The 27,157-nt window shown below is 36.7% G+C and overlaps 1 protein-coding gene across 15 annotated transcripts in view; it reads left to right on the top strand.

Annotated features, from left to right (window-relative positions):
• Nucleotides 1-27,157, top strand: part of CCDC88A (coiled-coil domain containing 88A) — an 80,379-nt gene that overhangs the window by 39,706 nt on the left and 13,516 nt on the right. For 4 of the 15 annotated variants that reach the window (XM_021390653.1, XM_021390654.1, XM_021390642.1 and 1 more), the window contains 20 exons: nucleotides 484-628; nucleotides 1,253-1,437; nucleotides 3,310-3,447; nucleotides 5,655-6,725; nucleotides 7,235-7,362; nucleotides 10,966-11,104; nucleotides 11,750-11,926; nucleotides 12,483-12,644; nucleotides 15,060-15,337; nucleotides 15,628-15,771; nucleotides 16,349-16,535; nucleotides 16,880-17,025; nucleotides 17,590-17,682; nucleotides 17,880-18,094; nucleotides 23,050-23,133; nucleotides 24,135-24,338; nucleotides 24,635-24,706; nucleotides 25,357-25,443; nucleotides 25,791-25,871; nucleotides 26,746-27,011. In XM_021390653.1, the coding sequence (XP_021246328.1) occupies nucleotides 484-628; nucleotides 1,253-1,437; nucleotides 3,310-3,447; nucleotides 5,655-6,725; nucleotides 7,235-7,362; nucleotides 10,966-11,104; nucleotides 11,750-11,926; nucleotides 12,483-12,644; nucleotides 15,060-15,337; nucleotides 15,628-15,771; nucleotides 16,349-16,535; nucleotides 16,880-17,025; nucleotides 17,590-17,682; nucleotides 17,880-18,094; nucleotides 23,050-23,133; nucleotides 24,135-24,338; nucleotides 24,635-24,706; nucleotides 25,357-25,443; nucleotides 25,791-25,871; nucleotides 26,746-27,011 (4,002 nt within the window). The remainder of the gene's footprint in view (nucleotides 1-483; nucleotides 629-1,252; nucleotides 1,438-3,309; nucleotides 3,448-5,654; nucleotides 6,726-7,234; nucleotides 7,363-10,965; nucleotides 11,105-11,749; nucleotides 11,927-12,482; nucleotides 12,645-15,059; nucleotides 15,338-15,627; nucleotides 15,772-16,348; nucleotides 16,536-16,879; nucleotides 17,026-17,589; nucleotides 17,683-17,879; nucleotides 18,095-23,049; nucleotides 23,134-24,134; nucleotides 24,339-24,634; nucleotides 24,707-25,356; nucleotides 25,444-25,790; nucleotides 25,872-26,745; nucleotides 27,012-27,157) is intronic. The other 11 variants (XM_021390655.1, XM_021390645.1, XM_021390643.1 and 8 more) reach the window with 10 other exon arrangements.

Here is a 27,157-nt window from a genome sequence, read left to right as displayed (position 1 = left end):
GCAGGTTATTCCTACAAGAGTAGAAAGTGCTGAGGGGGGGACTTAGAAAGACTCAGTTGAGACTCTTTCATTGTGGACCCATTCCTGTTACAGCTTTTTGTATAGAAGGAGTCTTCTGATAGAGAAACAAGTATTGATCTTTAGACTACGTCCTTTTGTTTATTGCATGTGCCACCAAGCTGTGCTTATCGCATGTACTTCCTTTCCTGATATTCTGAGAGAAGTGAATTTCAAAAAAGAATAAATTGGTTCATTGCCATAGGTTAAATTGAGAAAAGATTATTCTCTGCGGATTTTTCTTTGCTGTTTGCTACAATTCTGTTCTATGTCCTCCATAATTTGGTCTGTTCCTCCCTGTCTCGCTGTGCGTTAGCAAATCAGAAAATGGACTGTGCATCTCTCTGTTGCATACTTGATAGTAAATAATTTTGTGCATGTTGAGACATAACTTTTTCTAAAGTTGCACATGAAATAATTTTTAAGGAGCGTGATATGGACAGAAGGAAGATTGAGGAACTTATGGAGGAAAACATGGCTCTAGAAATAGCTCAGAAACAAAGCATGGATGAATCGTTGCATCTTGGCTGGGAACTTGAACAGATAAACAGGACTACTGAACGTTCTGAAGGTAAATTTAGTAATATTTGCAAACTGGGAAAGAGTTAATAAATGAAAGCTTGGAAGTGAGAGTCGTATTAGCAAATTAAAGCTCCTAATCCTGATTCTGTTGTTTGATTTTTTTTTTTATTTTTTATTTTTTAAACTCAGCTATCTATATCCATGCGGAGGCAACCATGTATTAAAAGGATATAAAACCCATAAATACCTTGGAGTTATTGGCATTCAGATGTCACTAATCTGTAGCACTCTCAGTCTGCTTGCTTTGGTGCTCCAAAAGTTAGGAAAGGTTTACTAAGGATTCTCAATAATTGCAGAAATTCTTGCGGCAAAAATATTGATTCTTCTAGTATAGAATCACATACAAAGGATTTGAGGAGATCTTGGGGAAATCTCTGTCATGATTAGGAGCTATAGGAAATATGTAGGACATGAATTTTTTGCATCTGTAGCATTCCCTGTTGAGCATGGAAAATGAGTCACTCATCTATTCAGCTAGGAGGCATTGCAGAATCATCATAGTCTTCAATCTCCATTAAATCTAAAAATGAAAAGTCTATCCTTGAACGACCCCAGGTAATGACAAATTACCTTCTTTTTCCTTTTCTTTTTAAATTGTGCTTTTCTGTCGCAGTGCCACAGAAATCACTTGGTCTTGAAGTAAATGAGCTGACATCAAGCAGATTACTGAAGTTGGAGAAGGAAAACCAAAGTTTGCTGAAAACAGTGGAAGAATTACAAAGTACAGTGGATTCTGTAGAAGGCAATAGTTTAAGGATTATGAAAATGGAAAAAGAAAACCAAAGACTTAACGAAAAGGTAGTCACCAGCGTGTTTGACGTGTGTATGAGTTGCCTAATATTGCTTGCTATTTTCTAAGGCATAACTTTATGCATTGCCATGATTTTGACAAAAGTAAGTATTAATAGTGTCTAAATAGTATTCTGGTACTTGTAAGCTTAGGATAAGAGACAACTTCTACAGGAGAGATTTTTCTCTTTTTTTATTAATAGTTTCTGAATGGGATCATTTGGTTCAGGAAACTCTTCTAACAGTGGGGAGGAAAATCAATGTGTTAATGTTGGGACATAATGAAAATGTTTTATGATTCTTGATAAAAATTATTTTAATTTTGTAATTATTAAGCAGTGGAAAGTATGTGTATGTAGAGATATAAACCAGTCTTCACCTATGCAGAAAACTTGATCCTTGTTCATTATCGAGAAAAGAGAGGTGATGGGTCAAGGAACTGATCAAGTGAATGAGGGAAGTTACCCAGATTTACCTGTGCTATCTACAATATTTTACTCTACAAATGATGTATATGAGATAATTTAGTCAGTGGTTATTATAGGAAATAAAAACTGAAAAGAATAGGGACTAACTACAGTTGAACAAAATGTCTAAAAGTTTCTGGGATAGCTGTGTCAGACTTTAGAGAGATTGCTGTTGAAGAAAGAAGAGGTGAGAGATAATTGGGGGAAAAAAATGAAAAAGGAATCCCGTTTGTATTTCATCCTTCCATGCTTCTTCTGATTTCTTAAAAACATGCTATTTTTGCAGCAGCCTGCTTGATGCTTTGAGATTTTGTACAGTGCAGGACAGAGCTGGGAGAGTGCAGAAGGAACGGGTTCAGAACACAAGCAGTAGTAGGTCCTTATTGTCTGATACTGTTCTCACCACTTCAGATGTCTGCCAACACGTCCTTTTTTTCTCACTTTACTCAAAAACATTGTTGTGAATTGTAGTCACTTCAGAAAAATGTGTGAAGCAGAACAAAATCTATCTAGACATGCTTTCTTTTAAAGCAAACCGTTACTACAGAGTCTTAAAGTTATCAGGTAGACAGAGTGATCGTATCCACTCTGCTCTTGGTGCTGAGTTTGCACAGATCTGCTGAGAGAATTGAGAAGGCTATGGATAAACTTGGTTCCCAGCTGGTACCTGACTGCGTTCCTGCTGAGGTGATTGAGCCAATTACTTTGCTGTTGCAAAGTGCCAGTATCCTCATAAAACATGCATTGCTCTGCTAAGTTAGGGATCAGGATAATCTTGATTTCAGAGGGAAAATGAAACAGAAAGCTGGTCAAATACTAGTGTTTTCATCCAAAGCAGAAGTGTTTCATTCAATTCTGACTTAATTGATGTCATGCTTATTGCATATTTCCAGTCACTACATTAGTAGAACAGAATTTGTTATTCCACAGTCTACTGTGATTTTTGTTTTATTCACTATTTTTAACAGCAAGTTAAGGTATAATTCAGGTAATTGGTTTCTAAAAGTATTTGTACTGCCTGAAGTCTGGGTGATGTCAGAACTCCTCCAGCATTGGGAAATGTGGACTGTGAGTCGTCAAATAATACAAACTTTTTGGCAGATGATTGTTTAAAACTACAGTGTGTATATTGCTTCTAAGGTGTAATCAGTAACTTATATGTAATGGGCATATCACACTTGGTGATTTTTGATTATAAACAATTTTACTGTCTAGTGACATTACCAGTGTTGAAACCATTTGTGAAAGCAAACCTGTGTATTTAATTCCCAAGGAGTCATCATAAGTATTTCTTGATTAGTTGTAAGATGAAACAACATTCGACCCTTCCGAGGTGAAGAGGAGTTGGAGGTGCAGTACAAACTTCACTTAAAAAAAAATATATATATAGTTTTGAAAAAAGTTTTTTTTCTAGATTGAAGGGCTAGAAAATGAAATTGTCCAAGAGAAACAGAGTCTTGAGAACAAACAAAATCTGACTAAGGATTTGATGAAAGAAAAAGCAGAACTTGAAAAGACACTTGAGACGCTTCGAGAAAACTTAGAACGACAAGTGAGTAACTGAATTCAAAGTCCTAATGTTGTGTTGTATTGTATTGTTACCCTTTTTTTTAATTTCTCTGTAGGCATAAAGGGGTTACAAATGTAGCAGATTTGTGAAAAGGACATACCTGCAGCAAGATCATAGAATCATAGAATTAGCTAGGTAACTAGCTGGATAACTTGTCTAAGCCCTGCAGCCAGTGGGAGTCCCGACTTATGTTTAGCTGAGTCTTTGCTGTTAATTTTAGGACTTGTTGGTGTTGAGTAACACCTCTGTGGTTTTCACGGGCTGTGTATTTGCTGTAGTTGATTAGAGGGTGTAGCTCAGCCAAAATAGAAAATTGGTAACTTTGGAGTTAGGCCAAACACCTCTCAATGGAGGAAAACAAGATCTAGGCAGCTGGTCAGTGTTTGGAGTAATGCTGGAGTACTACTGAGAACTGAGGCAGCTGTTTCTTGAAGGGACCTGCATCCGAGCTGGTCTGCTGTTGAGTCTGTCACTTACCTTTCTAATTATCTGGGGTAGGATCCATTGCATCCAGGTTCTTAACATCCCTTGCACCAGAACTACCATCTAGTCACAACTCAAAAATGATGGCAGAATTTGTTATTTTGGTTGCTACCAATTGGAGTCTTTGTCTTAGTAAGAGATGTGGGCTGTATTTGGGTGGGTACTGATGTTATCTCATGGGTGCAGGCACTCTCAGAGCTTTTGTGAGTCTTTGCAGCAGTTCAGAAGTCTGGTAGAAGGCAGTTATTAGGAAACAAGTTATGGAGACTTCTGGAAATCATATTGTTAGTAATCAAGTCCTTTAAAATTAGAACTGCGGCTTTCTTTTATTAATTCCACTGCTTCTTGGTGACATTTGACATTTTTTGGTTTAACTGAAAATTATAAAGTACAGTATTTTGGTAATACAGAATACTCTAGAAATTGGGAAAGTTTGTCAAGGCCTAGTTTAATCAAAAAATCATATCACAGACTTGGAAACTAAACCCCAACCACTGTGCCTGACATTGGAGCTTTACTTTCATTTAAGATAAATGGTGATAATTTTAGAGCAAATATGCCATTTTATCTTGTTTTGTTACAATAATTGATTTACACGTTGTATTTGAAGCACGCTCCAGAACCTTCCTGGAGTAGGCCCTAAGTCCCTTTTCAACCATCAGGGATACACTTGGTGTTCTCTGAGATGAAGTAGGACTGATAATTCTGTGGGACTGTTTCTGCTTTAAAATAATGTAGATCCTGTAATTAATAGTTGTATTTAGACTTACGTACAAAAGAATGGTCTGTCATTTGCTCTGTTTTTTATTGTGGCTAGCACTTTTTTTGCTTTTCTCCAAAATGGCTTATTGTTCAAACATCCTTTAAGAAATGTGATTTGTGTATTTCTAAACATTGATCTAAATATTTTTCTAGATTTTGTCATCTGTTAGTAAGTTAAATTGATATAGAGTAACTGGGGAGGAAAAGAAAAAGGAAAACAAAGAAAAATCAAGATATAAAAGTTATCCTTGTTCTTGAAGCAGATTTGAGAATATGTTTCTTAAGAAAATGATTTAATCTTTTCAATGACTTACTTTCTTTGGAGATGTTTTGGAACAATGTGTCCCAGCAGTTCTTTTTAACTGAAAAATTAATGTAGCTTTGATATTTCTTCCCAAAATGTGATTGACTGTAAAGAGGATGCCCTCGTATCCCAAAGATCAGTTCTATTTTTTCCAAGTGAAATAAGGGCACTCTCAGGTCTATCCCGCTTCCTTCTGTTTCAGGTTTGGTTTAGAACTTGACTGCAATTTTGTACTTTGTTTATATGTTTCTAGAAAAAGCTCTCTGGAAATTACAGATCTTGAGGAAAATACAAACTAGATTTGATTAAACACAAATGAGAAGGGAATGAAGCCAGGAAATGAAACACAGCTTTGGTGTTTTTTTGCATGTTTTATTTTTGTGTTGCCTGAAATCCAAGAGGAAAATATTTGAGGGGTCTCTTTGATTTGCAGTGTTTTTGTCAAACTGTCACCTGTGTACATATGCGCTGTCTGCAAGGCTACAAATAAATAATCAGTAGAGTAAGTCTCATTTAAAATCCCATTGTAAAAAGGAAATAGGAGGTAGTCCTAGGGTCTTAGTAGCGTTCAGTTTATATATGGAAGTAATTATTTGTTGGCGTGTTGCTTACTAAAGTTTACGTTTTTCCCTTAAATTAGATTAAACTATTAGAACAAGAAAATGAACGCTCAAATCAAACCATAGCTTCTTTAAGACAACGCTCACAAATCAGTGCCGAAGCGCGAATGAAGGAAATTGAAAAGGAAAATAAAATTCTGCATGAGTCTTTTAAAGAAAACAGCAGTAAGTTAAATAAGGTTGAATTTGAAATAAAACAAGTCAAGAAAGAAATGGAGCACTATAAAGAGAAAGCAGAGAGAGCAGAAGAACTGGAGAATGAGCTGCATCGTCTGGAAAAGGAAAATGAATTATTACAGAAAAAGAATACTAACTTAAAAATCTCATGTGAGAAGATAGAGGCCTTAGAAAAGGAGAACTCAGACCTGGACATAGAAAACAGAAAGCTGAAAAAAACCTTTGATAGTCTCAAAAACCTCACGTTTCAACTAGAATCCTTAGAGAAGGAAAACTCACAACTTGATGAAGAAAATTTAGAATTAAGAAGAAGAATTGAATCTTTGAAGTGTACAAGCATTAAAATGGCACAGTTAGAACTAGAAAATAAGGAGCTGGAGAGCGAAAAGGAGCAGCTTAAAAAAAGCCTTGAACTCATGAAAGCGTCGTTTAAGAAAAGCGAGCGCTTGGAAGTCAGCTACCAAGGTCTAGACACAGAAAACCAAAGGCTACAGAAAGCCCTTGAAAACAGCAATAAGAAAATTCAGCAATTAGAAAGTGAATTACAAGATTTAGAGTCCGAAAATCAAACTCTGCAAAAAAACTTAGAAGAGCTGAAAATTTCTAGTAAGCGCCTGGAGCAACTGGAGAAAGAGAATAAGTTGTTAGAACAAGAGACTTCTCAACTGGAAAAAGATAAGAAACAGCTAGAAAAAGAAAATAAAAGACTTCGACAGCAAGCCGAAATTAAAGACAGTACTTTAGAAGAAAACAATGTAAAAATTAACAATCTAGAAAAGGAAAATAAGTCTCTATGTAAAGAAATCACTGTTTATAAGGAGTCATGCATACGCCTGAAAGAACTAGAAATGGAAAATAAAGAACTTGTGAAAAGAGCTAGCATTGATAAGAAAACCCTTGTCACTTTACGAGAGGTAAATAGAAAGTAGTTACCATTCTTGTAATCTGTTCGCAGTATAGAGAACTTATATCTATGATTTTGGGAAAAAAAAAAAAAGAATGCTTTAATCTGTATACTGTTAACATATTTTAGGGGTTACAGTAGGGACAGAGTTGCATAATAATAATAAATGCAATTGTATTTGCACTGAAATCTTTGAGTGCTTACAGTTATGGAGCCTTTGTTAAATGAATGTTGTTCAGATTCTTCATCTTAGTGTTTGTTTGGGCTGTAGTATTACCCCTTGATTCTAATGTTCAAGACCAAGTTAGAAAGGAGGGAGTGAAGAACTAAAATGAAATTGTACTTTTGGTTGCCGTGGAATGTCTGATACAGTAAAAACCTCACAGCTGGAAGGAAGGGAGAGTTAGTGGCACAGACAGATTTTAGGTGGTGGTAGAAGACGTGTCCCTAGTAAGACAGTACTCAGACTGTATCATTTTATTTGTATGATGACACTAACTGTAATTTTTTCTATGTGAGGACTTGGTGAGTGAAAAATTGAAGACCCAACAAATGAATAACGATCTAGAAAAGCTTTCCCATGAGCTTGAAAAAATAGGCTTGAACAAGGAGCGCCTCTTGTGTGATGAGCAGAGCAGTGACGACAGGTGAGAATGGCACCGGCTTGCCCACTCAAGAAACAGTACAGAAGTGGGGATCTTTCTTATTCATAAAGATAAAATGGTCTTATAATGGTATTGTGTGTGTGTTCGGATTATAAGGCACGGTAACAGACACAAAATGGAAGTTGATATTCTTTGATATGAATAAGTTAGTTGATGTACTTTTACATTTGACTGCCTTTGGCAATGAGTTAGCAATTTTGCTACTAAGAAATTTACTGAAGCATGTCAGTAGATGTGATTAATGTATAATTAAAACAACTGATGTTCCAGTTAGTAGCGGGAGCAGTAACAGTAAAAGATAGTAGGCCCATTTTAAGGTTTTTCCCTTTTCCACTGATAGAAATGTTATTTACACTTTTGTCATGTTAGCTTAAACTCACTGTCTGCTTACTGCTATTTTCTTGTGAAACCTATGAAAAAAGAAATTGTTTGCTTTCCTCCTTATGTGGACTAAGATATTTCTAATGCTTGAATGTCTCCAAAACTTCATACAGGCTCTATCACTCTTCAATGCCTGCCAGCATAAAGCAGCTGCTACTTGACATCTGTTTCAGTTTCCTTTACTGTATGGCGTGTTCCATCTTACCCTGCAGGGATTTAGGGAACACTTGTGACAGAAGAAAAGCAGACAAGTATGGGCTTCTAGCCAATCTTTCCAGTCTTTCTTTCACGATGCAATTCTTTTCTTAAAAACAAACAAAAAGCAACAGAACGAGGAGGGAATAATAGCTGGTGTCATCATGATCATCTGTTATCACCAGTGATTGTCATAAACACATAGGTTGGTTTGGGGCCTTTGATATCAAAAGAAAACCAAATGACATTTCTTTTCCTTAGTTTCCTTTTCTTGCTGTCAGAGCTGGTTTAGTGGGGTGGTGCCATGGCACCATTGCCACCTCTTGTTTTCTGCTGGTGTCTTTCATCTACTTCTCTCAGCTCACAAATAAGGAGTTCTGTCAAGAAACGAGAAAGTTTGACTAATATGGGAAAGAATATTATTCTGTATAGGTGTGTTTGGAAGTTGTACTAGGTGAAAAGGTTTAGGAATCTGCTTCCCCTTCCCAGACAACAGCACTCGTCTCTGCACGTGCTTATACTTCTAATGATTCAGGTGTTTTGGGTTAACATATCATCAATTAGTTGCTTTGGAGTGTTATATTAATTGTGATTTTGGATCATGCAATAGCGTTTCCCTAACATTTTAGAGTTACATTATTGGACCTATACACTGTAATTCAGAAAAACAATTTGAGTTAACTTGTGTCCGCAGAATTGGGAATTCATTAAACTACAAGCTGAAAATGAACTTTTGACATAGTTCGTGCACTTGCATTTCTTCCTTTGATTCCATGTTAGCCATGTGTGGGAATTATTCACACAAATAAGTACTTTTCATTTTCATATGCTTCAGCCCTCCCTGGTGCTCTTCCTTTTCCTTTTTTTTTTCCCTCTCCCTTCTCCAAAGATTCAGAGCAGATATTTTCTGTGTATATATTGCGTATTAGGAACACAGCTCAAGCACTGTATGCTTGCTGACCTGTTCTTGGCACTCCTTAGTTTACCTGTAATTTGGTACTGCTCAGCTGCACTGTTGCAAGAACAACTGGTGCTTAATTCTTTGCGTGTTGCCTTTCTTGAAAGGACTTCATGTCAGACTTGATTGTCCAGCACTAACTATATGAAAGCATCACGAAAGTGGATGGAATATTTGATGGTACAAGTCATGTAGATATCGAGCTGATCTGTTGGAAGGTGTGCAGCAAGCTTTACGTCTTGAAGTTTACCCAGCACATTATCTAAAGCCTACTTCTGAGCTCAGGCTTGTGACCAAATAGTTTTAGATGTGAAGGAGTGTGGGCTGTGCTACTGTTTTGAGATACTTCTCATTGAAGAACGTAGAGTTGTCTTTAACAACTGCTTGTAGAGCTGGAGGATTGTGAATGAGAAATAGTTGTTTGAAAAGTGGAAAGTTTGGTTGGTTGGAAATAGTGCTTTTCAGCTGTCCTACCCTTCCGTTATTTTCAGCTTTTTCATGCATCTAAAACGTGAGGCATTAACAATTGATTGATCAGGCTTAAAGAAAGCTAAGCTTGTTATGGACAAAATTACCACTTACTGTATTTTTGGTCTGCATCTCTCATTTTGGTGACAAAGTAAAATCACACTTTTTTTTTTTCTCTCACTGAGAGAAGTAGAGAAAAAGCTTTTTGCTGTCTGGGGCTAAGCTGCTCACATTTGATAAGTTAGCATTGAATTCTTTCCCATTTTGCCTTACCTTTCAAATGGCAGCTGTCTTCAGACAATCATTTGTAGATTCGGACCTTGAATCTGAAATACCGAAATGTCAGTGAGATCAGAAATTTGTACCATTTCTCATTGTTAAATATTCAAAAGGAAGCTGGAGATGGAGTCTCTGTTATTACTCTTTTTTTCTTCTTCTACGTAATTGTATAACTTTCTAATAACAGAACTTATTTCTAGCTGAATGTATGCTTCAGCTCACGACGATGAGATGCTGTCTGTTCTGTTGGTCACAGACTTCCTGAAAACAGTTTCTTGTACCTTAGAATGTAGAATTCTCATCTTCCTACATAATGTCTTTGGACAGCTTTCTACTTATTAATTCTCTTACTGTTGGTCTTCTGCTCCAGTTCCTGACTGGATCTAATGCTGTTGTCAATTCAGGAGTCTCTTGCAGTCTCTTCTCTCCACTCTGACAGATTCTTCAGCAATTGAGATTAGGAAGGGAAGTATTTATGCCTTCTTTTATTTTATCCTATAGCAGGCAAAAGAGGGATGTCTTCCAAATTCTGAACACACGTACAGTGACTGAGCAGTTGAAAAGAGATTGTGTGGCCTTCTAAAATCCTCTTTTCTAAAAGGACTAATAATGCGTTAGAATAACCTGTGCTGACAGTTTCAGGAAATACTGTTCCAAAGCAATATATCCTAAATCTGCTCGCTCCTCTCCAAAATACGTGGTTGTTTCTTTAGGTGCCCTACAATATTGTAAATATAGCAAAAAATGGAATCTTCATTCATCAGGAGTAGCAACAGTCTTAAAATAGCAGCAGCTGGGCTGAGTGAGCAATTCACACACTGATGCATCAAATGAGTGTGCACCTGCAAAGAACTGTTCTCCATCGCTAGTGCCTCCTCTATTAGATCAGGCAGGAAATGGAAATTGATGAAAATCTTGCTCTCCAAATACTTCACATCTGAATTTAGTTGCGGTCCCTGCTGGGTGTGCTGGAGTGGAGCCAGGAGGAAGGGTGATGTCAGCACACCCGCACACTAATCATCCCAGTAAAGTCAGCACCCTACTGGTGTGGCTGAGTATTGCTTTTCTATATCTGATATGTTCTAAAAGAAAGAAGGATTTTAAAATGGTTCTGGTTGTTATCTTCCATTTCTGTTGGAGACGTGATATTATTACCAAGGCGTCTTCATGCTTTTGAATAGAGCTAGCACTTAGTTGTTTCTGAATGTAGCTGTTGAGTCTACTGGTTTAGAACATTTTAAAATTTAAATACCTGAAATAATTTTTGAAAGACGGACGTTTTCTTGTGGCATGCCTTTGAATAGGTACAAACTTTTGGAGTCAAAATTGGAATCCACTCTTAAGAATTCTCTTGAAATAAAAGAAGAAAAAATTGCTGCTTTGGAGGCTCGTTTAGAAGAATCAACTAATTTAAACCAGCAGCTCCGCCAGGAACTTAAAACAGTAAGGAGAATGTCTTTTTTGTATAAGGTTATATGAATCGTGTTCCAGCTACTGTTATTTCTACTCTTTGCTTGACCTTTTTGTTTAAGACAGTAAAAAAAAAAAAAAAAAGAGTAACCTTGGGTAGCATAAATGGTGTAATTGCTTTTTAAAACTGCAGTAATATAGGTCCAGTATTGAAGTCACATGAAAAGATATTGGATGTTGAGGAGTTGGCTAGTCACTGAAGATGTCAGGTAGATAAGTACTCTGAAGTCTGTTTGATTTGGGATGCCAAAAATAGTCAATTCTTAGTAAGTTACATTTCCTGATCTACTTTGAGCCTGAATAACTAGTTAAAAAAAGTCTACTTGTTGTTGGACTTCATGATAAAAGTTGAGAGATACAATTGAAAGCACTAAAATAAAATGAGGTCTCTTTTTGGTTCATAGTCATACTTGTCTTAAGTGTTTGTTATGGTTGAGCTATCAATATCCATACATCGTTTTTACAGTTTCTCATCAAACATATACAGAAAGTAAATGTTCAGATACAGTAATATAGAGCACTTTTTGTACTGTGAAATGTGGTATAGTCATACAGCAATATACGATGTAGAAAATATAAAATTCTAAACTTAATGCAAATTGTCCTACATAATTTCAGGTGAAAATGAACTATGAAGCTCTCAAACAAAGGCAAGAAGAGGAAAGAATGGTTCAGAATCCTCCTCCAAGAAGGGGAGAAGAAAATCAGTCTGTCAATAAGTGGGAGAAAGAAAACCAGGAAACTACTAGAGAATTACTAAAAGTCAAAGATAGATTAATTGAAGTGGAAAGGAATGTAAGATGTGCTTTTTCTATTATTCTCATTTGAAATATTTGTCATGAGCTGTTCCAGTAATTTGAATAAGGATATTCTTAAAGAAGTGTGCAGTTTATCACCTGATTTACAGAACCTGTGTTATAGTATATTGCGCAGCTGGATTTTGCAGTGCTATAAAGCACTTGACAGGCATTTAAAAGGAAAAAATAGAAACCTGATTTTTTCCCTTTTGAATCTACAGATATCTCACAAATCACTCATATAATCTTTATATACACATCGTTGAGATTTCTTTACTGTTTCTCCATAGGTAAAATACTAGTTAGCCATTGTTTCAATCTTAAACTCTAGTGATAGCATTGTATGTTACTTTTGTAATTATAAGGTGATACACAGTTTTGTTACACTCTGTAAGTATCTGTGAATGTTGTAAATCTCTTGCTGCTGAAGCTGAAGTACAAAGAATCACAGTAGTGTAAATCATGCTGCTTTATTTGCTTTGGAGGAAATGTTGTTTCTAAAGTTCCATTAAAAAGCTGTGAACTCGAATTTTCTTTTTTGTTGTTGTTCAAAGAATGCTACACTTCAAGCAGAGAAGCAAGCACTGAAAACACAATTAAAGCAGCTTGAGACACAGAATAACAATCTGCAAGCTCAGATTCTTGCACTTCAGAGACAGACTGTTTCTCTACAGGAGCAGAATACAACTCTGCAGACTCAAAATGCCAAACTTCAGGTAATATTTTCCTGTTTTCTTTTTAAAAATAAAATTAATTCAGAGGTTTTTTCGAAGCTTATGACAATGACTTAAGTCGTATTTCACTTCTGGTACGCATATGGAAGAGAAAGGAGTGCAAATAATGTGCACTAAGCACAGTTGAATGATATTTTGTGATCGACGATCAAGAACAAAATTCCTTGAAGTTGCTTTTATTTCCTTGTGTTTGTCCTATTTAAACTTGTGTCTTTATAATCAGGAGTAGAGTAGATTCTCTTATTCTATTTTCTCAGATTTTTTTTAACATTATTATTATTTCTTTTTTAATTCTAAATTAGGTCAGGGAAGTAGTTATTATGTCCACAGAGACTAATAAATTATTCTATTTTTATAGCTGGAATTTAAAAAGTAATAATAAAAAGTCATACCTAAAAGAAAAAGCAAGACGTTAGCTATCAGATACATGATTTTTTTTCTCTGATAAATAAAATACGCTTCTTGACGGATTGAATATGTTTTGGAGCTCTAAAAATCAAAACTACTTGATGGGACGGTTAATACAAAGTCTACAATTCAGCACAAATAGATGCCAAAAAATGATGAAAAGTGGGCAGAAAGCAGTGAGTGAAGGAATCCTTACGTGAAAGAACGAATACCGTGTTTTGTGAATGCCTCGAATCATCCTTCTGTCTCCTGCTGTTGTACCACAGATGCACTTTCTGTCTACCACAATGAAATCTAATTAGTGCACAGTGCTCCCCTTTGAGGCAGGCAAGCCTATGAACAAAACAGAGTATTTGTGCACATGGTGTGCCTCATCTAGTTTTTAAAAAATTTGTGGGTACAGGCATGGAAATATCTGATCGTTTCAGACAACTGGGGGTATATATCTGAGATCCAGGACTCTTTTGCTATTTTGTAATAACATTTGTCAAAATAACAAGAATATCTTATGCAGTTCCTTTTTGCCTCATGAAAAAACGTCACCACAGGCCTTTGCTATCTGATAAACAAGGAGAATAACTGTAGGTAAGTTCAAATACTCTGGTAATGAGTTGGAAGAGGAAGTGTTTTTTGCTTTTAATATTGTTGCTGCTGTGAGCCTCACCAAGCAATAAGATGTTAGTAGCTGGGGATGACAGGAGAATGCCATGCCCAACATGAGAAAGGGAGTTTCTCTTCTTCCTTGAGAATTCAGCTGTTTTGCTCGTATCTGTTGGTGAGCAAGTGCATCTAAATCAAAATGAAAGGTGAAGTGTGCTCAAGAAAATTGAAGTAACTGTTAACCTGAAATGCAAACTAAACTGGTCTACATCGACTCTTTTGAGACTAATTCTAGTATTCCTTCTGATACCCATAAAGAACACGTAAGAACAATGATATATTAAAGGATAACTGGGAATTCTGAACTAAATCAAACTTTGTATTCAGTCTGTGAAGTTTTACAGCCTATACTTGCTGTCCGATGTTACTTCATTTCCAGTGAAGGTTCAGCTTTGTCATCTACAGCAAAGGATGCTTTGGTTCCAACAGAAAGGGATTTGTTCTTTGTAACAGCATGCACTGCAGCGATAGACTTCCTTGGTTTTCTTTTATCCTTAACAGATCCCTTGAGGGTATTAGAATTCTCAATCCGTTGCTTAGTGGTTTTGTTTGCTTTTGTTTTTGATTAAGAAAGAGGAGGAAACAAGCATAATTCAGCTCAGGCAGCAAGTACGTTAGGGATCCTCAATTCTTTAATATATCTAAGGATTGGATTAGGTTAACCTTTTATAGACACACAAAATAAAGATTTTTATGTCTAATGTTGAATACTTCAGTATATAATGGACATTAATACTGTTCTGACATAGCTTTTAAAAAATGGTACTCTTCCACAGGAGTACTTTCTATCAGATTCTACAACATGTGCATAAGGTAGTCAGCTGCTGCCATTTACTGTTGTGGGAGAAGAACAGTAACTGGCAGCTTCTCAGTCAAATAGAATATGGCTGGTTCCTTTGAAGCTGGATAATTTCCCTTTCTCTCTGTTAAATGGATGGTAAGGTTTTAAGACTAGTTGTGAAGTCTACATGGATACAGCAAGGATTTTGTGGAGACGATAGAGATTCTGTACAAGAAAAATTATTTTTAAAAAAAGAATTATGCCAAAATAAAAGGAACTTTCGTATTACTAGTGTCACAGACTGGACTTACATGATTAGAGGATCACTGATGATCCAAAATATTCTTAAGGGTGTACAAATTCGAGTTATTAGAATACTTTTCTTCTTATATCCTCATTAGAGGTTGTCAGGTAATGGAGTAACTAGGCGGCTGCAGTTAAACATTCAAAGTTAAACATTCAAGAAACCCTTTGATAGGAGGATTCAGACAAGATGACTCCGTCTATGAAATTAATTTGCATCTCTTGTCAAATATTTATGACTGCAGGTTGAAAATTCTACCCTTAATTCTCAAAGTACGTCTTTAATGAATCAGAATGCACAACTGTTGATTCAGCAGTCTGCTACAGAAAATGAAAAGGAATGTGTGCTCAAGGAGCTTGAGGATCTGAAGTCATTGTACGATTCGCTTCTCAAAGACCATGAGAAACTGGAACACCTACACGAACGCCAAGCTTCTGAGTATGAATCGCTGATTGCTAAACATGGAAGCCTTAAATCTGCACACAAAAATCTGGAGGTGGAGCATAAGGACTTAGAAGATAGGTAAATACTAACACGCGTATTAACATTAGAAGACTGAGTTCTAAGCAACAAGTGCTGTATACTTAGTATGAATAAAATTTCTGTTACTCAAATATAACATTGAAGATCAGCAAAATTTGGAAGATCACCATTTCAAGTCAATTTCCATGTGTTGTTGTTGTTCTGTAGAAAAGAAACTTACCTGGGGTTATTGGTGGTAGGTGGATGGTTGGACTAGGTGATCTTGTAGGTCTTTTCCAACCTAGCTAATTCTATGATTCTGTGATTCTAAATATGATTTTTGTTTGCAGGTACAATCAGTTGCTTAAACAGAAAGTGCAGTTGGAAGAATTGGAGAAAGTGCTCAAAACAGAACAGGAGAAAATGCTGCAGCAAAATGAAAAACATGAGGCTGTAGCAGCAGAGTATAAGAAGCTTCGTGATGAAAATGATAGGTAAAGCAGAAGTCTGATGTGTATGCTAGTGGAGCTCTGAGTGCTCACCAGCATGGTCTAAACAAGTACTGCATCCTCTTGTGTTCCTTAATACCTGATGCCGTGCACCGGAACATAAATGATGCATACCTTATAGAAACTCTGCTCTGTTGGTCTGTAATGGGAAAGCTGGATAGGAAAAAATAAAAAATGCACAAAGGATAATCATTATATCCTAACTACAGTGAATCTCACTTTGCAGCACAAGAATGCCAGGCAAAGCGCTGTGCTGTGTGGATGTGGGCTGTGGAGGGAGCAGCCCACACTGTGTTGCTCGAGGGGCAGGATGACAGGTTAATGCTGATAGGGGTAAAAATGTAATGATGTGGGTAGTGAAGGTCTGCACAATACATACCTGTGGAAAGTTAGATGTAGAGAGAACTTACCTACAGCCTGCGATACTAAGAAAATCATATACGTATTCTGTGAGGGTAGCATCAAGCCCTGGAAGTTTGGTGTTCTGAGGGAGCGTGGGTTGTGAACACGTTTCCTGATATCAAAATTGCATGCGTTCTTTTATCTTCTCTTTTAATTCCAGGCTTGCTCATACACACAATCAACTCGTGAGAGAGAATGAAGTTCTGCAAACTGATCATAAGAATCTGAAGACATTATTGAACAATTCCAAACTAGAACAAACACAATTAGAAGCTGAGTTCTCTAAACTCAGAGAAGAGTACCAACTGCTGGATATTAAATGTACAAAACTAAGTAATCAGTGTGAGGTACGTGAAAATGACTGTATTTTTAAGACCAGTATCATTGTAGCATTATATATAAATTCATAAAATCATACGAGGTGCTTTGTTTATAGATAATGAAGTGGGTCTAAAGGCAAATGAATTATTTGCCTACTGTATAAAAGAACATGGGCTTGTGATAGGTAAACTGTATTAAGTTATGTAAAGCATTAAAAAAGGTCTTAGCAGTTGAATCATGATTTAGTTTTTTGCTTGATTTGACTGTTGAAATAAATACATAGTAGACCTCTAAGTTTTCTTGATAATCTCATCTGTGTATAAAATAGGCTCATATATGTATGCACATACCATTTCATTTATTTTAACAGCTGCTTAGCCAGCTTAAAGGAAATATGGAAGAGGAAAACAGACATCTACTAGATCAAATTCAGACATTAATGCTACAGAATAGAACATTACTTGAGCAGAACATGGAAAGCAAGGATCTCTTCCATGTAGAGCAAAGGCAGTACATGTGAGTTTTGAAAACAACGACATTACTGTGATAAGAGCAGTTACATATATATATTTTTTAAAAAAACATTTTGTTGTATATAGAAATTAACATTTCAGAAGTAGCATGTTTCTCTTTTTAAAGTAAAAAATGGTTTATGGACAGCAGCTGATTAAAACTAAGAGCATTGTATTTTAGCTCTAGAAGATGAGTGCGACTGCTTTTGTTATTAGCGATAGAAATGTCTACTTAAAATGTTGTTTATTCCTCATTCAAAGATCCTGTACTTGTTTGCAAACTGCAACCTTTTTAGTGAAGAGAAAAGAAACGTGTAAATGATCCTGATATGACCTACGTACACTTTTTTGTTGGAGAGATTCTGTTGTGTAACAAAGGTCAATGTACTTATTGTAGTGAAGGCTGCTTGTTTTTTCACTTTCTTGATTTTTTTTTTTAATAAGAATTTCCCACAAAAACTGGCAGCTTTCAGATAATAGATGTCCGGAGGAACATGCTACTTGTGTGTTATGTATGCCTTTTATATTCATTTTCCAAGCATACGTTATCATTAATTTCTCTTCACAGTGACAAGCTAAATGAACTAAGGCGACAGAAGGAGAAATTGGAGGAGAAGATAATGGATCAGTATAAATTTTATGAGCCATCTCCACCTAGAAGGTAGTGATCAATATGGTACCAAAACAAACATATCTACAACACAACATTCCCATTCTCTTCCGACTGAAAGATTGAAAGATTTCTTTCAACTTCAGAGGAGCAGAATGATGTCTGTGTCCTCGCATACAGAGGACAAGTATGAAGACGTAAGTGATATATTACAAATGCAAATAAATATACTGTATTATTGATAACAGAAGGGGCAACTGGATTACGCTGAAGATGAGGAAACTGATGAAATCCAAGAAGGATGGTAATCGAGAACGTCAGAAGTCTGCAACCCTTACACCTACCCGTTCAGAATCCAGTGAAGGATTTCTTCAGCTGCCCCACCAGGACAGTCAGGATAGTTCCTCCGTGGGCTCCAACTCTCTTGAAGATGGCCAGATCCTGGGAACCAAAAAGAGTAGTAGTGAGTACTACGAAACATCTCTTTGATACATTTAAAAAATAAAGAGGTTATCAGATTAAACATACGTATTGTGGAGGATTTTTTACAGATAATTCTTTAAGTCTTTAGGAAGTGAGCCTGAATTTTTTAATTAATAAATTTTTTTTTTTTTACTGATTTCATGCAGATCTCTTTAGTGGGCAGATGCTGGTTTTTAGCATTTCCGTAGCTCTAAATGAAGTTGTTGAGGTGAAAGATTGAGTAGTGTTATGGGTCAGGAAAGCAGAATTTCGGGTAGAATGTCAGATAACACCACAGGGACCATGTTTTGTTTCTCACTTCTTTCCTAGCATGAATCCTTCCCCTGGTCTTTGAAAGTGCTTTGCAAGCTGTGGCTGTGCTAATCTGTAGTTGCTGCATAGATCTTCTGTCTGGAGATGTTCCTCTAGCATCTCACAAAATCAGTGATGAAGATTTCTGAAATTTGAATATGCCATAGGAAGCATTATATAGGAACATAACTTGTTTTTAAAAAGCAAACAACAGCAACAACAAAGCCAAACCACTTACTACTGATCTGAAGGAATAGAATTAAGAGACTTAAGAGCGAAACTGAGCAGCATCACGAAAGTGTGGAAAGATCAAATATTTCAGATGATTTGCTAACATTGAAAGAACTTGACACCCACCATTTTAGGATGCCTGTGATGTAAATGACCTGGTTCTGTGTCTGATGTGTCAGTATCTTTTGTCATCCAGTATTGGCATGAATCACCAACTGTCCAATTTCTGATAACTTCAGAGATAATATTACAGCCAAGTTTTCAAGTTGCAGTGATTATGTTTAATAATTATACACCAAAAGCATTTTGGCTGTGCATTTAAAAGGAACAGAAGGCATTTGTTGTAACAATCATTTTACATTTTAAAATTGTTCTTTGTCTTGGGTTTCAAAATACATCAGGTGGATATTCTGTTCTTGTGCCAGCTATGAATTTTCTGTGTTAAAAATGATTAAAGCTGCTGTGGTGTTTTTTTGAGCTTACTGCATAAATTTAGCTAAAGTTGAAAACACCTAAAAGCACTATTTCGTGGAAGCTTTAAATTGGGTGGTTTTTTAAAAATAATAAAACCTTACATTTGAGGGTAGACTTCCTTGCTTTGGTTGCTAACTTGACAGTTTGAGTTCAGATTTCTCAACGTAAGGGTCTCTAAAGATTCAAAGCAGGTACTTCTGAATTAAAAAAAAAAAAAAGTGTCTTTTAGAATGCAAACTCAAAGTCTTACAGAGTTCAGGACTGACTAAAGCTATAGTGGATGTGTTTGAATACATAGTGTATAAAGTATAGTGGACGTGTCGTTGAATCAAGTGCGCGTGCTTTGGTTCAGAGTGGGTGCATCAATAATTTTGTGTTCTGAAAGGGCTCTTCTGTGTGCATTTTCTTTGCGTTCCTACTTGGGACCTTGTGGTGTGAGCACACTGCTGCTGCACTCCTGATGAAGTCAACGTGGAAGTTACGGTGGCTGACCCTTAAAAGAGGTTTGAAGTTGTTCAGACCTCATTGGTTTTCTATCCGTGGATCTTGTTCGTGTTTCTTTTAATTGCGGTGTATTTATCCACAAACTGGAAGGGCTGATCTAATTCTGAATCCTAACTTTCCTCCATTACACATGTCACCATGGTATCCATAGTTTTTGATAGAATTTGGATAAATCAGATGCCAGTTCAGTGCTGGCAATCTTTCTGAGACTTTCTGTGTCTCATAAAGTTAGGATTAGACTGTATCAGTGAGAAGCACCAGTAGTGGTGCACGTTTTGCAGTCTACCAAAATACCTTTTTGTGTCTCCTTCCTATTCTCAAAGAAGTGACTCCGCAGTAATGGCTTCCACTAAAAGGAAATACAGGAGTAAAAAATCTCTACGTTGCCTTCTGGCTACGCAAGGCATTGTAGTTTTTCACACCGATGCAGGGCAATTTGTGGAACAGAACTTGTCCCTTCCCTTGCCCCACCAATCTCCTATGTCTGTCAAGGGAGGTGGTCGCAGAGGGAGATGAAAGCCCTCCCATGTGTCCTTCAGAAGGTAAGAGGAGGCGATTTCCATTCCCCAAATTGCTGACATTGACACAAATCAGTGATGCTCTCAAAGGGTATGTCGTACATACAGCGTTCTCCAGCGATCCTTGAGATGTGTGGGCTTCCAATCCCATATCCTCTGTCAGAGAAAAGGAGATGATAATTCCAAAATGGATTACTCTGCTACCGCTACTGACGAAAAACTAGCTATGTGAAATCTGTCATTTTTCTTCTTTTGAAGACAGAGACTGTATTCCTAGTACAGGACGCTCCTGGAAATGTTTTTGAGAGACTTATTCTTTTACAAAGACAGCTGGTGTTGTGAAAAGAGGGCAGCGGCTGGGATGGTTTTCATCTGCTCACAGGTAGCTTGGAGCCCTTGTTTGGTTTCAGAGGCCTTGACTGGGGGTTCTGCCTTTATGGCTGGGAATCTTTGCAGCACAGGTTACATCCTGTAGGCACTACATGCTCTTCTGACTGCAGTTTCACCTTCGCCTTTCACATCTGTACTCAGTGGTTGAGTCAGGAGAGTACCACAGATCTGAGGTGTGGTTTGTGCGGAGCCTTTTCTCTCAGAGGGGATGGGTTACTCTCCATTCTGAGCTTTTGTGTAGAAAACTTCGGGATTGTTTTTTTCCTCTACAAGGGGGGAAAAAAAAATTACTTCTGCTAGCTTCCACTTCAGACATTTCAGGCTGTCAGCAGCATCCAAGGAATTAGGGCTGTTAATAAGCCATCATCTCTAAAAAGTGGAACCAGTAGCAGACACATTCTGCTGTCATGGAAGTAACAGGAATATATCGTGCTCCATTTTGAACGTGTCCGCCAAACATTTTCCCGTGTGCATGAACAAAACCTGGGGACTTTAACATTATCCCTACAGAATTCACCATGGTGTTTGTGGCACATGGCAGTGGGATTACAGACTGGAGGATTTTGAGGTTGATGAGGGGGAGAATTCTGCAGTATTCATTTTAAACTCAGGAAGTAAGATCGTGTTCATAGAATCTCAGAAGAGGAAGAAAACATAATGCTTATAACTAGAGTTACAGTTTATCGTAGAGTTCTAGAGGATTGCTAAGATTACGATAGTCCTCCTACCATCACTAGTTTTTTTTAAAGGTTTTTGGAATAAATATGCAAAGCAAATAAATATGCTGCCTAAGGTGAACTTTTGGGGCTTTTCTGTTTGCTTTTGCTGTAGCTCTGCTGTTCCAGTATTTTTGCAGGGCATTTCTTTCAGACAAAACAAGTGAGCACCAAGGAATTTATTTGCAAAGAACTTCACAGAAGGTACTAATCCTGGGAGACAGCAAGTAAAATAATGTAAAGCATTCTGTAGAAAGGGTTACAAATACATCTTAACTATACTGTGTCCCCTGTGGCCTTTTCAATTTACATTTGCTCTCTTTTCTTTTGTTAGAAACAATCTTTTTACCCTGATCTTTTTACCCTGTATGCATATACCACCCGGGTTAGTAATGCTCTGGTCTATGACTGGGGCTGCTGGGTGCTGCTGGAAGACAGCAGAGCATTGTAGAATTACTGCTCTAAATGCAAACACAAAATAATACGATAGAAGGAGATTTATTTCTATTTCAGGCTAGTTCTCGTGCACTTGTAAATGTGTATGTATATATGTACATGTAAAATACATATAAAATACATATAAAATATATGTATATGTGTACATATAAAATAGAAATGATGTATAACAAGCTACTGGCTTAGCAGAAAAACAAGGCAAGTGACAAAGCATGTGTCTCAGAAGGTCACTGTAGGGAGGTAAAACAAGCAGATCTTGGGTTGACAGGGTGTTCTACACTGTTTTCACATCTGCATAGATAAGAACTTTCAGTGATTCTGTTGTGTTTCTTTCTGGATCTTTATATCTAGTTGTTTGCATGTGGCTCCTGCATGCCTCGCAGTCAGCTGACACGTTTATCTGCTGCTTCAAGGTGCAGTAATTAGTGAATAGCAATCAGTTACTAATGGAGAATAGCTGGATCTAAGGATGAATAATTTTCCCCCTCCCCATCTTTTAATACTGTTTGTAATTTTAACTCTTGTTTCCGGTATTTAGTATGTTATTTAAAGTTTCTTTTAGTCCTCCTGAAGTATCACAGCAACACTCACATTTGTATTTTCTTCTGCTATTTTATTTATTTTTTGAATCTTTGGGGTTTTTTCAGCCAAAAAAATTTGTATTTACTGTTCCAGCCAGTAAATCTGGATTTCATTTTTCTAACTACAGATTCATCTTAATTTATAGACAATTCGGTAAAGTATTAAAATCACTATACACGTAAATGTAGCTGCTTGAATATAAGGTCTAGTATTTTTTTAGAATACAGTATGCAATCAAAATTATTAGTAAGCAAAAAAATACAACAAAGATTGTTTTGTGCTGTAGACACTTGGCAAAAAGTTATAGAAGTTATCGTTTTCAAAAGGTAACGATAAGAACATATTTTAAAGTAGACATGAATTACTTTCATTTAAACTTTTTCGTTATGTTCAGTAGACGTGCTTTTCACATTAAAAAAAAAAAAAAAAGAAGTATTATCAATTTTTATAAGTATCTCCAAAGAAGTTCTGCGTGGTTTTCCAGGAGATGGCAGTTGGAGCTGTCAGACTGTGGTAGACTCTTCGCCATTGATTTCGGTGCATTTCTGAGTATATAAAGGTTTTCGTAGTGTAGTTTCCATATTTTGGTGTAGTTTTCATATTTCATTATCACACAGAAGCATGAGAGTGATAGTTTGTAGCATAGCATACATAGCTTAAACTCAGACATTCATTTCTGTCCTTAGTTTCAACATTTAACTTCCATCTGTTCTTCTCCCTTTTTTTTCTTTCATTTCCCTGTTTCCGTTTTTCCTCATGCTATGACATAAAAGTGGTTGCACTGAAAAGACTGCCCTTTTTGAGGAACAGACCGAAGGAAAAAGACAAAATGAAGGCCTTCTATCGTCGCTCCATGTGTAAGACTTTATGACAGTTCAGCTTCTTTAAATGGCTACACTGGCTTCCATTACTAATTTTTCACTAACCCCTCCCTGGACTGCGCTGTATTTTTCCTCCTATTTTGCAATGTGCAAGTCCTGCTACTATACAAGGAGCTGGAGCCTTTTCTCTTCTCTTTTTTTAAACCTTAGCACTGAATACCTGATATATGTCCACATGTGCACACACACGTTCACGTGCACACACATATATGCATTCAGTGCATCGTGATTACATATATTTGTATACATATTTGTCTATATACACATGTCTGCATGTGTATATAAATTTACAGTGCACTGTAAGCATAAGTAGTTCTAAATGACACATTTCATGAGCCTTTCATTAAGAAATCGCTGCAATTTTTGGTTTTAAGAGAGTGTAGAGAAAGTAGTGCAAGGTTGTACGGTGGTCTGTCACTCTTCAAGCATTCATCAGTTGTTGCTGCCAAAATTTTGTATTGAGTTATTTTCCTTTTTCATGAGGAGTGGATAAGTTTCTCTGTCTTTGCAAGGTAAAGGTGAATGTCATCAGAAGTCATCTTTTTCAGATCCTTTTGTTATGTGAAGTACAGTATGCCTGCAGTAACCTGCACTGTACAAGGATCCCGTGTCGCTGTTGACATTACGTTGTGTTAGCACCTTGCCCGTTTTTTATTCATTCCATTTTGTCATGGCAAACAGTATATCAAAGCTTCTAACGTGTGTATATTGCACATCATTGCAGCACAAGCATGGCGATTATAGCTAATAAAATCAAGTTTTAAGAACCGTACAGAACTCAGAGAAGTCTCTGACTTACAATACTTCTCATTCATTGAGCTGATTGCATGTCATAACATGGATGATCTTGTGTTTGTACCTTCTGGTATTCAATGCACTTTAATGCTTTGAAAACTGTCAGACATGTTGCAGTGTAAAACGAGAACAAAAGCAAATACATTGACCATGCTGATCATTTGCTTTCATTTGCATCCCAGCCATGAATGACCTGGTGCAGTCCATGGTCCTAGCAGGAGGACAATGGACAGGTAGTTCTGAGCATCTGGAGGGTCCTGATGATATATCTGCGGGTAAAAGGAGAAAAGAATTGGGAGCTATGGCCTTCTCTACTACAGCTATCAACTTTGCAACTGTCAACTCTTCTACAGGCTTCAGATCCAAGCAGTTGCTAAATAATAAAGGTATAGGTAGAAGCTCTTTGCACCATGATGTGTCTGTGTGTAACAGCAATTTCATGTAAATTTTTGGTTTTTTGTATGTGTATTTTGTCAGGAAAAAGCAACCTGAATAATTGAGTTACAGTGATAAGACAGTGAATAGTTTTAATAACTATAATTAGAAAATATCAGAATTGTACCTACAGAATGTTACATATGTAAAACTGGATTGGTTTGAAAATTATGAACGTGTCTTGCAGGTGATAAGTACCTCTGTAATCTTCATTTTATTTCACACCTTCTTTTGTCTCTGTGTGTAGATGCTATGTCGTTTGAAGACGTAAGTCCACAAGGTATTAGTGATGATTCTAGCACAGGATCAAGAGTTCACGGTAAGATGTAAATTTTAATTATATGACTTAACGATGTATTATGTGAATGTTAACAATGTTTGCAAAAAAAAAAAACCAAAAAAACCCACCCCCAAAACAGTGAATGGTACCATTACAAGTGAGCATGCTTTCTGTGATTTGCATACCTCTTGAATGCATAGTATCATTTCTTCTGATTATCCTTTTCTTCAAATACTGTCAGATAAAATATTCTCTATCTCTGGTAGAAAGTATGAAGTGCATCTGAACAGGATCAAAATTTTTTGCCATTAAAAGTTGTGTTTGGAGTTAATTGCAAAAGAACAGAAGCTGTAATAATCTCAATTCTAAAAAAAAAAAAAACTTCAAACACAAAAAGCCAACCAACCAAGCAAGAAAAATCACAAATGAACAAAAAAACGCACAGACAAACAAAAAACAAATCCAAATCTGGCCGGATTTGTCAGTATTTCTTATTCAGTGAAATGTGAATGTGTTGTGTACGTATCTTATAAAAAATCATTATATGTTTCTTCAAGCAAAGGCGTGAATTGAGAACTGTAATAAATTACTTAGAAGGGGAAGATGTAACTCTTCTGAAAATACTTAAAATTAGCGTGAACTTGTTTGAAGCTGACAAAATAACAGTGCATTTCCCTTGTATTGGATAGGAGTACAGGACATTAACTGTGCAGATGCTCTTGCTCCTCCTGTTCGTGGCATTTCAGCAATGTGCAAGGTTCCCTGTCAGATCTGTTGTAAGTGACCTAATCACGAGCAACTTCCTGCATGCCAGTCCTTCCATCTTCAAACCCTGGTTTCCCACTAACCGCTCTGTTCCAGTTCTAAACGTACACTCTATTTCTCTCTTCCTCTCCCTTGTACCTTACTATTCCTGTAGTGCCCTTTTCTAAAGTGTCCTCTTGGACTGCCTGGAAATCCCTTCGCTTTCTGATCTGTAAGAAACCAATTTGTTAACGGTGGGCATGCTAAGCCTGTGAAGTGCATGACTCCTGCCTCAGAGCATTCTGTGATCAGAATGTAAAGGTACCCTGTCACCTGCTAAAATTTTGTTCATCATGCTATCTCCTAATTTTCCATTCAGCTTCCCGACCAGCCAGCCTTGATAGTGGCAGAACATCCACTAGTAATAGCAATAACAATGCTTCACTCCATGAAGTCAAAGGTATGCTGTAGGTGAATTTACATACATGCTTCATTGCCATTATTTTCTCTGTAGGAGTTTTTGTTTGAACTGGAAACAAAACTGAAACAAAACCAGCAACGCACCATGCTTTGCCTTAGGCATGTTTATACCTCAGCCTTTGTTCCCCAAATCAGGGAAGGATTCAAGTATTAATAGAACTTATGTTTTAAATTGATTTTTAAATGGTGATACTAATACGTAGGTTTCAAACTATTTCAAACTAAAGCTTACCCATTTAATGATCTTGCAAAATAAATATTCTCTCCAAATTATATTAAAACCATGTATTTTTTAACATATGTTTGAGTTTCTCTGCTGTTTTTCCCATAGCATCCAACCACCTGCTCACTGCTGTTGTAATGCTATATAGCATGCAACACAAAACAGACAAACTGGCATATGTACTACCATCCTAGAGAAGTAGCATTCCAAAATTGTTTCTGAACTATGTTGATGAAATTTTTTTTTCCATTGCATCTCTGATATTTTGTATAGCATAAAACTCATTTATAGTACATTAAAATGTGTGCTTTGCACAACATCACTGACCAGGAACGGAGCCATATCTTTAGTCTCTCTCACCATTATGTAGACAGAGGTGCATATCATAAGTGAAGAGTGGTTTTTAATTCAAAAGCTATTATACCATGTTCAGAAAGCTGTCAGAGGTAAGTCTGGGGAGTGAAATTGTACTATATTCGATTTGAGCAACATAGGGTAACTGTTTTTCAGTATTCTAAATGGAATGATTGTGAACTGAATGTGAAAGTGTTCGAGTTTGAGTAAGGTTATAACGTTTTAACAGCTTTCATATATTTTGTGATGGAATATTTGATCCTGTTTACCCCAAAAGCAGGTGTGGTTAACAATCAAAGCAGACCGCAGAGTCACAGCAGCGGAGAATTCAGTATGCTGCATGAACACGACGCTTGGTCAAGCAGCAGCAGCAGCCCTATTCAGTATTTGAAAGGTCATACAAGGTCTAGTCCCGTGCTTCAGCAAAGAACACCTGAGACACTGGATCGTTGTGGAAAACAGATCAAAACCGATTCTCCTGGAAGTGAAGTTGTTACCCTGCAGCAGTTCTTAGAAGAAAGCAACAAAAGTACCTCAAGCGAGGTTAGTTCAAAAAATATTCTGTGTATTACCTCATATAATTTACTCGAACTTACAGAATTAATAGAATATTTATAGCCAGTAGAATTGCTTTAGAACTTTGAAACTCTGGTTATGCCTTCCTGATTAAACTGTACCTGCTGTATTTT

Source organism: Numida meleagris, chromosome 3, assembly GCF_002078875.1.
Source record: "Numida meleagris isolate 19003 breed g44 Domestic line chromosome 3, NumMel1.0, whole genome shotgun sequence".
NCBI classification, from domain to species: Eukaryota; Metazoa; Chordata; class Aves; order Galliformes; family Numididae; genus Numida; species Numida meleagris.
This window is presented reverse-complemented; position numbering and strand designations above follow the sequence as displayed.